This window comes from Stegostoma tigrinum, chromosome 15 (genome assembly GCF_030684315.1).
Source record: "Stegostoma tigrinum isolate sSteTig4 chromosome 15, sSteTig4.hap1, whole genome shotgun sequence".
Lineage (NCBI taxonomy): Eukaryota > Metazoa > Chordata > Chondrichthyes > Orectolobiformes > Stegostomatidae > Stegostoma > Stegostoma tigrinum.
The window spans coordinates 73,501,076-73,516,797 of record NC_081368.1 but is presented as its reverse complement, the minus strand read 5'-3'; the positions used below and the strand labels follow the sequence as shown (position 1 = coordinate 73,516,797).

The following is a 15,722-nucleotide window of genomic DNA, read 5'->3' as shown; positions in this document are numbered from 1 at the left end:
TTTAACAATACCACTTTCATCAGTCTGTGCATGTATTGCACGCATGGTCTTTAAACATGCTGGTTTTCAAATGATTTGCATCTGCATTGTTATTGGCTATTTGCCTGGTATTTCCTCATTCCCAGAAAGCTGTATTTTTGTATCAGAGATAATGGGAACTGCAGATGCTGAAGAATCCAAGATAACAAAGTGTGGAGCTGGATTAACACAGCAGGCCAAGCAGCATCTTATGAGCATAAAGCTGACCTTTCTGGCTTAGACCCTTCATCAGAAAAGGGTCTAGGCTCAAAACGTCAGCTTTTGTGCGCCTAAGATGTTGCTTGGCCTGCTGTGTTCATCCAGCTCCACACTTTGTTATCCAAGCTGTATTCTTCATTCTTGTGACGAGTACTGCTGCCATGGTAACTGTTGATACTGATTCATTTCCATTGTTGGGCCTCTGGGACTGAAGGCAGAGGTTGATTTCACTTCCTTCTGATAGGCTGTGTGCGGTGAAGATACAGCTTCTCAGGTTGTATGCAGATGTCTGAGGTTATTGAAACAGTATTTGGTCATCACCTCCTAGAAGCTTGGTGACAATTCTTCAACACTGGTCCGAGGTTGGCACATATGCTGACAACTGTTGAGCGTGTTTGCACTCTGACTGGCTCTGAAGTGCTCAGCTTTGGCATTAATTTGACAATTTTACTGAAGCGATATTTGGTTTTTGGTCATTTTGCTTTGATTTTCTCACTCATACCTGCCACTACTTCTGGCTTCGTTAGTTTTATTTGCTATTGGAAGAATGTCTTGGATATGATGCAACATCAGTCTTTGAACTGGATTAGTTTATGCCTTCAGTAGATGTGTTTCTCCATTCCTGTCTTGTACATGTCTGTGCTAGATTGTTCAATTTCTTTATGATTATTTCAGTGATTTTTACTGATACCTCAGCCTTTCCATTTGATTGTTGATGGGGTTGAGAGATATGTGCCAATTACTTCCTCAATTCTTTGTGAAGTACTTGAATTTTTCACTCATGAATTGCGTGCCATTGTCACTAAGCACAATGCCTCTAGTCTCTCAGTAACTGCAATGAGCTCTGAGGGATTGTATAATCACACTGACAGTCATAGATGTCAACTAGTCTAACACCAGACACTCAAAATTAGCCTGCAATGACAAAATAATCAGTTAATCTCTCTCTAACGCTTACTCTGTTAATCTCTGAATGACCCCTCACCCTTCTGGTGTTAATCTTTCTCAAATGCCTCATTCTCTGTGTTAATCTCTCTCTACCTCAAGATCTCCCTGTTAGAGTCTCTCTAATCCAGCACTGTCACAGTGACCATCCTTCTTTAACCTCTCACACTCTCAGTTTAATCTCTCCCTAACTACTCACTCTGTGTGTATTCATCACTCTCTGTTAATCCGTCTCTGAACTCTCACTCTCGTTTTGTTAATTGCCCTGTAGCTCCTCACTCTGTCCTAATGTTAATCTGTGCCTAACTTTCTCTGTATTAATCTCTAACCCCTCACTCCCTCTGATATAATTTCTCTCTAGGCCTCACTAGACAGCGTAAATCTCTCCCTAACCCCTCATTTTCTCTGTATGTCACAGTGGCTCAGTGATTAGCATTGCAGCTTCACAGCGCCAGGGATCCGGGTTCGATTCCAGCCTCGGGTAACTGTCTGTGCAGAGTTTGCACATTCTCCCCGTGTCTGCGTGGGTTTCCTCTGGGTGCTCCGGTTTCCTCCCACAGTCCAAAGACGTGCAGGCTAGGTGGATTGGCCTTGCTAAATTGTCCGTAGTGTTCAGGGGTGTGTGGGTTAGAGGGGGATGGGTCTGGGTGGGATGCTCCAAGGGGCGGTGTGGACTTGTTGGGCCGAAGGGCCTGTTTCCACACTGTAGGGAAGATAATCTAATCTAATCACTCTCAGGATTGTTCATCTGGTTGTTGTCCTGAGGGACTGGGCCCACAGGAGTCTGCAGCAACAGGAGCCAAGGCCAGACTCCTTCCTGGAGAGATTGCGGGGACCCGAGCTACAGACAGTGGTCAGCAGAGTGAGCAGCACCACTGCCCAAGAGGAGGGCCAACCCCAAACTAAAAGGCAAGTAACTCATGAAAGCTGTTAAAGTAATATAACAAATTACTCCTGGTCAATCAGACAGCTCCAGGTCTCTTACAATGAGCAGAATGTTCACTGAGTGATACACAGCGTGAGGCAGCTATTGTATAGTGAGTTGGCTGCCCCCACCAACTAACTCTGTTTGTCTGGAAATCTAGATGCTGTGAATATTGAATTGTTTCTGCTCATGTGGAACTGTCCTTCCACCTGTTTGATTTCATGGTGCTGTTCATTTTACAGGAAGCGGTCAGTGTTTGTGCTGGACCCAGCTGACAGTATGTATTACCACTGGCTGACTGTCATCACCTTGCCTATCATCTATAACTGGTGCTTCCTGGTATGCAGGTATTTTTGACAGTACTGAGCAAAAATCCAAATACTCACCATGCAGCAATGGAGTTAAATGGAGATTGGCACCTTCAGGCCAGGAGGAACTGTAGTTAAGTGTCACCCTGTGACAGCACACTACAAACAGACAGAGAGAGAGATTGAAAGAAACTGACATTGGGACTGTAGATTTTCCAACTACATGGGATTGAAACATTCAGCTACAGTGAAGTTGCTTACTCCAATATCCGAACCCATTTTCAGGCTATGCATTGGATCCTGCTCTCTCGCCAGAAAGATAATGAAAGCTAGGAAATTATGGTATGTATTTGTGACCACAAATGTCCCAGAGCGCTGTTCATCTAATGAGCCAAACTTCTGCAAGATGCTCTGCTACTTTTACAGAATCTCCCAAAACTGCAGCTATATCAATCTCATTGTGACCCCAGTTAATGATAGGACTGGGCAAGTCAGATCCCAGAATGAACCTGGCTTTTGTTTTTGTTTAGTTAATTACCATGGTGGTTACATGAGGTAACAGATTTTTCTTCAGGGAAGGACAAGTATTCATTACGTAAAAGAAGATAAAAATTAAGCTATCTCAATAAAGAAAACTGCAGGATCTTAAGTCACACAGCAAAACAAAATTTCAACATTTTCTTCCTGACACCATCCATCTGAGACTGAAATTCAGAAAAATGATACCCCTACTTTTATTTTTCTGTTGAACCGTCACCTCACAGTTACTTTCATGCAGACTATGAAATAATTTTATAAGTTGTTTCCAAATTGCTGACATGAACATTTCACAAATCTGATAGCCTAAACTTTCTCAGCTCTAATAACTGAATATGTCTAATGAAACTGTCATTTCGAGGGTTCCTAAACTAAACCCTTCCACTGAGGTAACTGGTTCTTTGAACTGCCCTGAACTCCTTTGAGCAGAACAACTAAACTTGTTTCAAAGCTCAATGCTGATGGTTTCTGAACTGAATTTTAAAAAAATCTGCTTAATCCTAGATTCTTAGAGTCATAGAATGATAGAGGTGTACAGCATTGAAACAGATCCTTTGTCCAACTTGTCCATGCTGACCAAATATCCTAAATAAATCTAGTCCCATTTGCCAGAAACTGGCCTATATCCTTCCAAACTTTCCCATTTATACACCCATTTACAGTCCTTTTAAATGTTGTAATTGTGTCAGCCTCCACTGCCTTCTCTGGCAACTCATTCCTAAAAACTGCAGCAATATCTGCGTGGAAAAGTTGGCCTTTAGATTCCTTTTAAATCTTTCCCCTCTCACCTCAAAACAACGCCGTACAGTTTTGAACTCCCCTGCACTGGAGAAAAAACCTTGGCTATTCATTCTATCCATGCCCGCCATGATTTTATAAACTTCTAAAGCTTTCATTGCTTCAGGGAAAATAGCCTCAGCCTATTCAGTCTCTCCCAGTAGCTCAAACCCTCCATACCTGGCAAAATCCTTGTAAATCTTTTCTGAATCCTTTTAAGTTTCACAACATCTTTCCTAATTCTGGAAACTAGCATTGTGCATGGTATTCCAAAAGTAACCAGCCAATGTCCTATACAACCACATCATGACCTCCCAACTCTTATACTCAATGCACTGGTCAATAAAGGCAAGCATGTCAAATGCCTTCTTCATGTTCCTGTTGACCGATGACTCTTCTTGCAAGGAACTATGAACCCAAGGTTTCTTTGTTCGGCAACAATCCCCAGGACCTTACCATTAAGTGTATAGTCCTGCCCTGACTTGCCCTACCAAAATGCAGCACCTTCTATTTATCTAAATTAAACTTCATCTGCCACTCCTCAGCCCATCTGCTCATCTGATCAAGGTCCCTTTCTACTCTGAGGTAACCTTCTTCACTTAACCACCAATTTTGCTGTCATCTGCAAACTACGAACCATACCTTTTATATTCATGTCCAAATTATTTATATAAATGATAAAATGCAGTGGACTCAGCACTGATCCTTGTGGCACACCACTAGTCACAGGCTTCCACTCCAAAAGGCGACTCTTCACCATCACCCTCGGTTTCCTACCTTCAAACCAATTTTGTATCTAAGTGGTGCTTCCTCCCTGTATTCTATGTGACCTAATGTTGCTAAGCAGTCTATGATGTGGAACCTTATCAAATGTCTGACTGAAGTCCATATAGACAACATCCATGGCTCTGCTTCCATAAATCTTCTTCATCACTTCTTCAAAAATCTCAATCAAGTTAGTGAGACATGATCTCCCACACACAAATCCATGTTGATGATCCTTGATCAGTCCTTGCCCTTCCAAATACATGTAAATCCTGTCTCCCAGAATCCTTTCCTACAACTCACTCACCACTGATGCCAAGCCTCACTGATCTATAGTTCCCTAGCGTTTTTTAACCACATTTCTTAAATACTAGCACCACGTTAGCTAACCTCCAGTCTTCTAGCACCTCATCTGTGGCTACTAATGATACAAATATCTCAGCAAGAGTCCAGCAACCACTTCCCTAGCTTCCCAGAATGTTTTGGGGCACACCTGATCATGTCCCAGGGATTTATCCACCTTTATGTGTTTTAAGACACCCACCACCTCCATCCTTTGTAATATGAACAATTTTCAAGATGTCATTGTTTATTACCCGCAGTTCTCTAGCTTCTATATCCTTTTCCACTGTAAACACTGATGCAAAATACTCATTTAGTACTTCATCCATCTTCTGTGGTTCCACATATAAGTGGCCTTGCTGAACTTTAGAGGGCCTTATTCTCTGCCTAGTTGCTCTTTTTTGCCTTAATATTTTTGAAGAATTGCTTTCAATTCTCCTGAACCTACTTGTCAAAGATTTCTCATATCCCCGTTTTGCCCTCCTGATTTCCCTCTTGAGTACATTCATACTACCACTTCAAGGGATTCACTCGATCCCTGCTGTCTAACCTGACATATGTTTCCTTCTTTTCCCTCACCAGAGCCTCAATTTTTCTAGTCATGCAGCATTTCCTGCACCAACCAGCCTTGTTCTTCAGAGTAACAGGAATATACCTCCTCCGGATGTTCATTATCTCACTTTTGAAGACTTCTTACTTACCAGCTGACCCTGTACCTGCAAATATCCACTCCCAATCAACTTTTGGAAAATTCTTGCCTCATACCTTCAAAATTGGCCCTCGTCCAATTTTGAACTTTAACTTTTGGATCAGGTATATTCTTTTCTGCAACTATTTTAAAACTAGTAGAATTATGATTACTGGTTTCAGAGTGCTCCCACACTGACACCTCAGTCACTAACCCTGACTTATTGCACAAGAGAAGGACACGTTTTGCTCCTTCTCTAGTAGGCACATCCACATACTGAATCAAAAAAATTTCTTGTACACACTTCACAGATTCCATCCCATCCAAGTCCTGAACACAGTCTATGTTTGGAAAGTTAAAATCCCCTACTATTATAACCCCATTATTCTTTCAGATAACGGAGATCTCCTTACAAATTTGCTTCCAAATTTCCCACTGACTATTGAGGGGTCTACTGTATAGTCCCAATAAAGTGATCATCTCTTTCTTATCTCTTAGTTCTATCCACATAATTTCACTGAAAGTACTCACCACAATATCCTCCCTAAGTACAGCGATAATGTTATCCTTGACCAAAAATGTGACTCTCTTGCACCCCTGTCTATCCTTCCTATCACATCCATAGCCTGGAACATTAAGCTGCTAGTCCTGTCCATTCCTGAGTCACATTTCTGTAATAGCTATGATATCCCAGTCTCTTGTTCCCAACCATGCCCCGAGTTCATCTGCCTTACCTGTCAGGCCTCTTGAAATGAAATACATGTAGATTAATTTATCAGTCCTACCCCATTCTCTGCCTTACTCTTGCCTGCGTTGACTGTTTGACTTGCTCCTTTTTTCAATCTCACCAGCCTCAGTCTGATCTCTTTTCTCATGATCTCCTGTTGTTTACTCTCCCATTTGAGTTTATTCTGCACCCTCTTTGAGACACTTCCTTGACCCTTGCACCTGGGAGACAACACCTAATTCTGATGTCTCACTGTCAACCAGAGGAACTTCTATCTGTGCCTCTAATTAGTGAATCCCCTACGATAATCGATTGTTTGGAATTTTATAAACCCCTCATTACATTAGATCTCGTCTCAGTACCAGAAACCTGGCTGTCAGTGCTACAATCCCCTGGGAGTCCATCACCCTCTACATCTTGCAAAACATCGTACTTGTTTGTTATGGGGATAGCCACAGGAAACTCCTGCACCACTTGCCTACATTTCCTAGAGATAACCCAGTTTCTGACTGTATCTGCGGTTTTTCTACCTTCCTGAAACTGCCATCCATCATATCCCCTGGCTCCCATAAATTCCTGATTGCCTCTAACTGTTACTGCAGCTAATCCATGTTGAGAGGTGACTTAATTGAGACATATAAAATAATCAGCGGGTTAGATAGGGTGGATAGGGAGAGCCTTTTTCCTAGGATGGTGACGGCGAGCACAAGGGGGCATAGCTTTAAATTGAGGGGTGAAAGATATACGACAGATGTCAGAGGTAGTTTCTTTACTCAGAGAGTAGTAAGGGAATGGAACGCTTTGCCTGCAACGGTAGTAGATTCGCCAACGTTAAGTACATTTAAGTCATCATTGGACAAGCATATGAACGTACATGGAATAGTGTAGGTTAGATGGGCTTCAGATCGGTATGACAGGTTGGCACAACATCGAGGGCCAAAGGGCCTGTACTGTGCTCTAATGTTCTATGATCTAATACGTTTCACAATCAAATAGACGTCCTACAGACATAATCCTGAGGAACACTGAAATTCTTTCCAATCTCCCATATCTGACAGGAACAGCACCTCACTCTACTAAAGGCCATTTATGCATCTTCACAATATGCAGACCCAGGAGATAGCTTCTGAAGAGAAAACAAGTGTGAATAGCCTCAAATGTTGTAAATCCAACACTATAAATATCCTTCCATTAACATCACAGGGGGCTACAGTTTCTTGGAGATAGCAAGAACTGCAGATGCTGGAGTCAGGCTCTAACACAGAGTGGAGCTGGAGGAAGACAGCAGGTCAGGCAGCATTTGAGGAGTAGGAAAGTTAATGTTTTGGGATGGGACCCTTCTTCAGAACTGGGGAGGAGAAGGGAGCCAGGAAACAAATAGAGGAGGGGTAGGGCTAGGGAAAGTAAGTAAGATGTTGATAGGTTGATGCAGGTAGGGAGTGATGGGGAATGGTCAGTGGGATGGGTGGAGCAGATAGGTGGGAGAGAAGATGGACAGGTTGTGTCAGGTCAAGGAGTCGGGCTGGAAGAGGTACATGAGGTGGTGATAGGTGAATGCAGGTGGGGGACTAGTGGGGATTGGTCGGTGGGAAAGGTAGGGTGGATAGGTGGGGAAGAAGATGGACAGGATCCATCTGGAGGTGAACAGGAGACTGGATGAGAGGAAGGTTTGGATGTGGAAATGAGCCCGGGGTGGGGAGATTTTAAAACTGGTGAATTCTATGTTTAGGCCAATAGGCTGTAGGCTCCCAAGGCGGATTATCAACCTTCGGGTGGCATCATTGCAGCACTGGAGGAGGCCCAGGTTGGACATGTCACCCAGGGAGTGGGAGGTGGTGTTAAAATGATTGGCAACTTGAAGGTGTTGTTGATTAGCAAGGAGATGCTGGTGCATTGCTGTTAGTATGGGCCTGTGGATGCACTATTGTTACTTCCTTTCTAACAAATGCTAGATTTAGGTCACTACTCCAGAAGGATTCCCTGACCTTATTTTTCTCTTTCAAAAAAAACTTCACAAAAGTAACTGAAACCTACTTGCTTTTATTTTGAAATCCAAATTCTAATCTTAATATATGTTAATTTAATATATGTTAATCACCCTCAATGCTTATCTCAGAATCCTGGAACTCCCTCCCTAACAGCACTGCACTCCAAGGATTACAGCAGTTCAAAAAGGCAGCTCACTACCACTTTCCCAGGACAGTGAATGCTGGCTTAGCTCATGATATCAATACCACAAGATGCCGATGAAGTACCTGTATTGGCCCAACCCCCTACCCCCCCACTCCAATTTCATGGCCTACTGGCTGTCTCATTGGCTGACACGGCAGCAGTGGTCAGGTGATTAATGCCAATCAAACAACCAACTGCCACATACATTTCGGACATATTTGTCTGTTGTATTTATCAGCCAGGCACAGCAAGCCTGGAGGCTCAGCGTCCTATCCCTGCAGTTACACTGAGATCTCAGCGACAGCTGGTTGTAAATTGGACTTTTAGACCAGGCTGCTGAGCTGTTTCCAGGCTCTCTGTATTGGATAAACAATTTGACTCGAATCTGAAGGCACTGCCCAGTGAAAGTCCAAAGTGGAATGTTGTGAAGATAAGTGTGTCACTGAGATCCAGCCATCGAAGACAACACCAGGTTCTTGAGGATCTCACTGCAGTGGAGGCATCAGTTGAATGCTTTGAGACATTGGCTGCTCCAGAGATGAGATAGAGCCACATGGGGTGAGTATAGTGAACATGTTGAGGACATTGGGGCATTGAAAGTACTACCCAGTGCAAAGGGTGTACCACCACAGGCTCAGCTTTTTTGAAATGTCTTCACACCAGTGTCTATGAAGTCAGTACCTCTCCAGGGAACACAGGTCAATGCTATGTGGAAGGAGCAAGCATGCAATGGCTATTGCCTTACAGATGAGATTGGGCATATGGCCCTTTTACATGAGGGTTATGCCATGGATCATCCGGCGATCTATGTGGTATGTAGTCACCAACCTTCAGGGTTGACAAGAGGTCTCAAGCACCCTAAACCATCACACTATGCAATAATAGCAAGTTCACAGCTGGTCAAGCTGACAGCGTGATCAATATGGCTTGATTTCCTGAGGTGTAGCACTAGTGAATCCACATCCTGAAAAGTCCCTAACACTTCTATGGAGATGTCCTTACTCATATTCCCTTTCCTGAAAAGCGCCTAACACTTCTATGGAGATGTCCTTACTCATATTCCCTTTCCGTCAACCCTAAATTCCTAATGTCCACTCTGCCTGACACTGAACTGTGATTGTACCCCACCACAGATATCCTCCCCCACCCACAGATAAAATTCAGGCAAACATTGTAGGTCTTTGCATGTGAGCCTGAGAGCTGAGGGAAATTAGAAATTCAGCACATTGTGAGCAAGGGATAGGAGGAGGGAGAGCAGCAAAAAGAGGGACAGTCTGCGATAGGACAGAGGCCAGGTGATTTGATGATACAAGTAGGAACTGAGATGCAATAAGAGAGGTGAAGATGGGACAAGCAGAGCTGTGAGTGGCTGTTGACTGAACATAGAGTGGAGAGATGGCAGAAAAGATCAAACCAACCGAAAAGAGAAATAAAAGATGGCACAGGTCATAAGACTGTTTTGTGCTGAAAATTCAATTTGTGTCTTTTCTATAGAGTTTGAACACAGAGGACCATATCTGTCTGCTCTTGGGGATGGATTAAGATATATGTTAGCTAGCACCATGTCTCCTTGTGATTGTATATGTAAATGTTACCAGGTGCATTTCTGACAGTTAATGAGTCACATTTTTGGATAAGATGGTGAATTTTTTTATCTCTCTTTGTACAGGTCAGTGCTGAGGTTATCATTATTAACAATATACGTTTAAGCGACCCTTGGATAGGCACATGGAGGATAGTAAAATGTAGGGCATGCACGGTAGTTTGATCTTAGTAGCATAGTAGGTTGGCGCAACATCGTGGGCCCAAGGGCCTGTATTGTGCTGTGCTGTTCTATGTTCTATGTTAATAACTCTAATAAGGAAAATGAATGCACTGTGACCAAATTTGCAGGTGAATATAGCAGAGAATATAGCTAGGCTGTTATCAAATCACAGAGTGATGGACATGTACAGCACAGAAAGTCTAACTCATCCATGCCAACCAGATACCCTAAAATAATCCAGGCCCATTTGCTGGAATTTGACTCATACTCCTTTAAACCCTTCCTATTCATATGCCCTCCAGTTGCCTTTTAAATAGTGTAATTGTAAAAAGGTTGCCCTTTTAAATCTTTCCCCTGTCACCTTAATCCTATGCCCTCTAGTTTTGAACTCCCTTACCCTGGGGAAAAGACCTTGATTATTCATCTTATCCATGCCCCTCATGATTTTATAACTTCTATAACTTCACACTTTAGTCTCCAATGCTTCAGGGAAAATAGCCCCAGCTTATTCAATTCTCCCTAGAAATCAAATCCTTCAACTCTGAAGTTGACAAAAAAACTTGGCAGACAGAATATGTGTGGGAAAATGTGAGGTTATGCACCTTGGCTGGAAGAGTAGACAGCTGAATATTGTTTAAATGAAGAAAGAAAGACTGCATAAAGCTATATGGCAGATATCCTTGTCATAAGATCCTTTACTTATATTGCAAAAAGCTAGTGTCCATGTTTAGTGGATTAATAGGGAAGACAAAAGGAATGTTGGCTTTTATTTCAAAGAAATAGAATATAAAAGAGACGCTTTGGTAAAACCGTACAAAGCACTAGTCAAACCACAGCTAGAGTGCTATGAACAGTTTTGGGCCTCTTTTCTAAGGTATAATGGTATGGGAAGCAGTCAGGAGAAGGTTCTCAGCTGATAACAGGCATGGAGTAACTATTTTATGAGGAGAACTTGAATAGGTTGGGCATGTTTCTGTTGGAGTTTAGAAAAATGAGAGAAGACCATATTGAAACATACAAGATTCTGAGGGGACTTGACCATGTGGATGCAGAGAGGTTGTTTCCACTTATGGAGAAATCTTGAGCCAGAGGGAATAATCTCAGAATAAGGAGCTGCACATTTAAGACAGAGATGAGGTGGAATTTCATCTCACAGTACACTGGACCTGAAATTCTTTACCACAGGGTTGTTGAGGCTAGGTCATTAAGTGTAGTCAAGGCTGTGAAAGGCAGATTTTTAATGAGTAAGAGAATCAAGGTTTATGGAAAAAAAGGCAAGAAAAGGAGAGTTGAGGAATATCAGATCAGCCATGATTTCACCGAATGCAGAGCAATTCAATGGGCTGAATGGCCTTCTTCACCTTGGCCAACTATGTCTTATAGTTTCATAGCATGATTACAATTGTGTGTGTACATTTCTAGGGTACCTCCAGAGTTGTTTGACGGGTGGACAGGGTAACTTAACTGAGAGGAAGGCAAACATTGGATAGGTTAATTCTTTGCTCTTCTTTTTCTCAGAACCTCTCAGCATTGAGGGCCAGTTCCTAAGTGAAGCAGCCACACTGGCTGACTCTAGACTGGAGTGTGTTCAAGTAACTCCACGGAATAATTACAGATAAAGGGGGGAAGGGATGTTAGGTGTTACACTAAAAGGGCATATTGTTGGACTGATGCCAGGAAGATCCTGAGGAATAGAGGCAAACAACTGGCATGCTGGGGAGAGTCATACTGATTGGGGCAAGGGGCATCATGAAGGAAGGAACTGCACACTGACAGTTGGCAACACAATGGGATAATGAGGGGAGCTGATGAGGGTAAAGAAGCAGAACAAGGGGGCAGAATGGGAGAAAGAACAATGCAAGGCTGAAGGTAGGCATGGGGAAAGGATGGGTTCAAAGGAAACTATAGGAGGGTCAAGAGAAATGGTGAATGGGGTCACAGTGACTGAGGAGATTGAAACCTGATAGGGGGGTCCACCAGAGGAAAGAAAACCATCTCCAGTAATGGCGGGGGGGGGGGGGGGGGGGGGGGGGTAGTGGGGGAACAGTGTAGCTGAGAGGGAGAGGATTCAAGGATGAAGAAATTGGAAAGAAAAATAAATTCAGAGGAGGTGGTATCCATGCAGTATACATGCAGCATTCTTGTTTTCAGGCAAGTCCATATTGAGTCTAGGCCCAAAACGTCAGCCTTCCTGCTCCTCTGATGCTGCTTGCCCTGCTGTGTTCATCCAGCTCTATACCTTATTATCTCCATATTGAGTCCTTTAGTGAGAATCCACAGCAAAAACATGGAGGGGCCTGAGCTCTCTTTGCACAAGTTCATGCACAGCACAGGCTGCCAACTACATGCAAAGTGAAGAGCAGCAAAAAATAACACACTGCACGAGCACTCAGGAAGGACTTCTGGCTGAAATGAATCACTCACTGCAGGAGGAAGGCTCCTACTCTGGGGTGGGGAGGCCAGTGGTGGTGAGAGAGCCAGGGTGTACCAAAATGGTGCACGTAGAGAGGGGATGTAGCAAAAGCGGTTGTAGAGAGAAGAATTATACCAAGGGGGGCTATACCAAGAGGGAATATATCAAGGGGGGTACACTAAGATGTGCTGTACTGGGTAAAGCTGTGCCAAGAAGGGGGTTTACAGGAAGAGAGTGCACTTTGAGAAGGTGTACTTGTGACATTGAAGCTCCCTGCAGATGTGTGTACTGCTGTGTTGGAGATACCTTCACATGACTCTGGACACTGTCACTACAACTGCCACCTTGTGCAGGCAGATTTACAGCCCAGCTTGAGAGCTAGAACAGTGCCTGTGACACTGACAATCACAGAAACCATGAACCTCCTCACCTCTGAGTCCTTTCAAATTACAAATAGAGAGCTCTGTGGTGTCTCCTGATCAGGAGCTGACTGTATACTTTTTGAATTACAGGAATACAGGACAGTTTGTCCAGTCCATCGCTGACTGAGCTGCCTAAAGCATCAGGTTTACAGTCATCCTTAGGGGACAGAGGGCCAACGGCTGCTCACATAATGTTCAGAGCACCCTGGCATCATCCACCCAGATTCCTGATCAGGAAGGGATTTCACTCCCCATATCCCACATCTCATGAGTCAACAAAATAAAAGCTTGCTAATGTTACACTTGGTTGCCTCCTCTGGGTCATTTTCACATGTTGCAAATAGCTGGGATCCAAGCACTGATCCTTGCGATATCCCACCAGTCACTGCATACCACCCAAAAAAATTCACATTTATGGCCACTCTCAGTTTCCTGTCTGTCAACCAATTCTCAATTGATGTTGGTATATTACCTTGTATTAACTTTGTCAACTCAACCTCTTTTGATAAACCTTACCAAAAGATTTCTAAAAATCCAAATACACCATGTCCAATAGTTCTTTTTTATCTATTCTACTTATTGCACCTTCAAAAAAACGCTGGTAAATTTATCAAGCATGATTTTTTTTGCTTTTAATAAACTCATTTGTCCAATCCTGTTTATATTTTGCAAATATTCTGTTACTGTGTCTTTTATAATAGATTTGAGCATTTTCCCCATTACTGACGGGAGGCTAACTGTTCTATAATTTTGTTCTCTTTCTCTCTCTGCCAACTTTTAAATAGTGAGGTTGCATTTTTCACTCCCTAATTTGTAGGGCCTGTTCTAGAATCTATAGAATTTTGGAAGATGACCACCAATGCATTTAATATTTCCAGGTCCTCTTCCGTTAGTATTCTGTGATATAGATTATCAGGCCTCGGGGATTTGTTAGCCTTTAACCCCATATTTCTCCTCAGCATCATTTTCTTACTGATTCTGGTTTTCATTAATTACACCCTCTCCTCAGACCCTGCGTTCCCTAAAATTTCTGGGAGGTAATCTGGGGTCTCTGTTGTGAAGACAGAACCAAAATTGCCTGGGTATTGGCTATCTGAGGAGATAAAAGTTCTGAGAAGTGTTTTGGTTTCATCAAAGATAGTCAGTGAAAGACAACAGGTCATGATATGAGATAACAAGGTGTAGAGCTGGATGAACGCAGCAGGCTAAGCAGCATCAAAGGAGCAGGAAAGCTGGCATTTCGGGTCTAGACCCTTCTTCAGAAATGGGGGAGGGGAAGGGGATTCTGAAATAAATAGGGAGAAAAGGGGAGGCAGATAGAAGATGGATAAAGGAGAAGATAGGTGGAGAGGAGACAGACAGGTCAAGGAGGTGGGATTGGTACCACTAAAGGAGTGTGTAGGTGGGGAGTTGTGAGGGGATAGGTTGGTCCAGGGAGGACGGACAGGTCAAGGAGGCGGGATGAGGCTAATGGGTAGGAGATGGATGTGGGGCTTGAGGTGGGAGGACAGGTTAGGGAGGCAGGTAGGAGCTGGGCTGGTTTTGGGAAGTGGTCGGGGGAGGGAAGAATTTGAAGCTTGTGAAGTCCACATTGATACCATTGGGCTGCAGAGTTCCCAAGTGAAATAGGAGATGCTATACCTGCTACCTTCAGGTGGCATTGTTGTGGCACCGCAGGAAGCCCAGGATGGACATGCCATCCAAGGAGTGGGAGGGGGAGTTGAAATGGTTCGCAACTGGGAGATGCAGTTGTTTGTTGTGAACCGAGCGTAGATGTTCCACAAAGCAGTCCCCAAGTCTCCACTTGGTTTCTCTCCTGATATACAGGAGGACACAACAGGAACAGTGGATACAGTATACCACACTAGCAGATGTGCAGGTGAACGTCTGTTTGATGAATATGGTCTTCTTAGGGTCTGGGATGGGGGTGAGGGGGGAGGTGTAGGAACAGGTATGGCTCTTCCTGCAGTTGCAGGGAAAAGTCCCGGAGGTTGTGGGGCTGGTGGGGAGTGTGGAGCAGACAAGGGAGTCACGGAGAGAGTGGTCTCTCCAGAAAGCAAATAAAGGTGGGGAGGGAAAAATGTCTTTGGTGATTTGGTTGGATTGCAGATGGCAGAAGTGTTGGAGGATGATGTGTTGGTTCCGGAGGTTGGTGAGGTGGTACATGAGGATGAGGGGGATTCTGTTTTGGCTGTTTTTGCAAGGAGGGGGTATGAGGGATGAGTTGTGGGAAATGTGAGAGACACGGTCGAGGGCATTTCGACCACTGTGCAGGGAAAGTTGCAGTCCTTGGAAAACGAGGACATCTGGGATGTCTGGCATTGGAATGCCTCATCTCGGGAGCAGATGCGGTGGAGGCAAAGGAATTGGGAATAGGGGATGGCCTTTTTGCAGGAAGGTGGGTGAGAGGAGGTGTACTCTAGGTAGCCCACAGCTACCCAACTACACATTTCTGAAGAAGGGTCTAGATCCAAAACATCAGCTTTCCTGCTCCTCTAAGGCTGCTTGGTCTGCTGTGTTCATCCAGCTCTATACCTTATTATCGAAGATTCTCCAGCATCGGCAGTTCTTACCATCTCATGATATGAAATGTGTATGACCGACATACCTCTGATACATGTGATTAACATGTCTTTCTTTGTGTTTCTGTATGTGATTATCATGTGTTTCTCCGTATGTTTTGGTGTGTGATTGACATG

At 43.7% G+C, this 15,722-nt stretch overlaps 1 protein-coding gene across 1 annotated transcript in view; it reads left to right on the top strand.

The window, feature by feature from the left end:
- The window catches only part of LOC125459006 (cyclic nucleotide-gated olfactory channel-like), a 126,813-nt gene that overhangs the window by 88,041 nt on the left and 23,050 nt on the right, over positions 1–15,722 (top strand). Inside the window, exons 4-5 of the mRNA XM_048544879.2 lie at positions 1,921–2,095; positions 2,354–2,454. Coding sequence (XP_048400836.1) covers positions 1,921–2,095; positions 2,354–2,454 — 276 coding nt within the window. The remainder of the gene's footprint in view (positions 1–1,920; positions 2,096–2,353; positions 2,455–15,722) is intronic.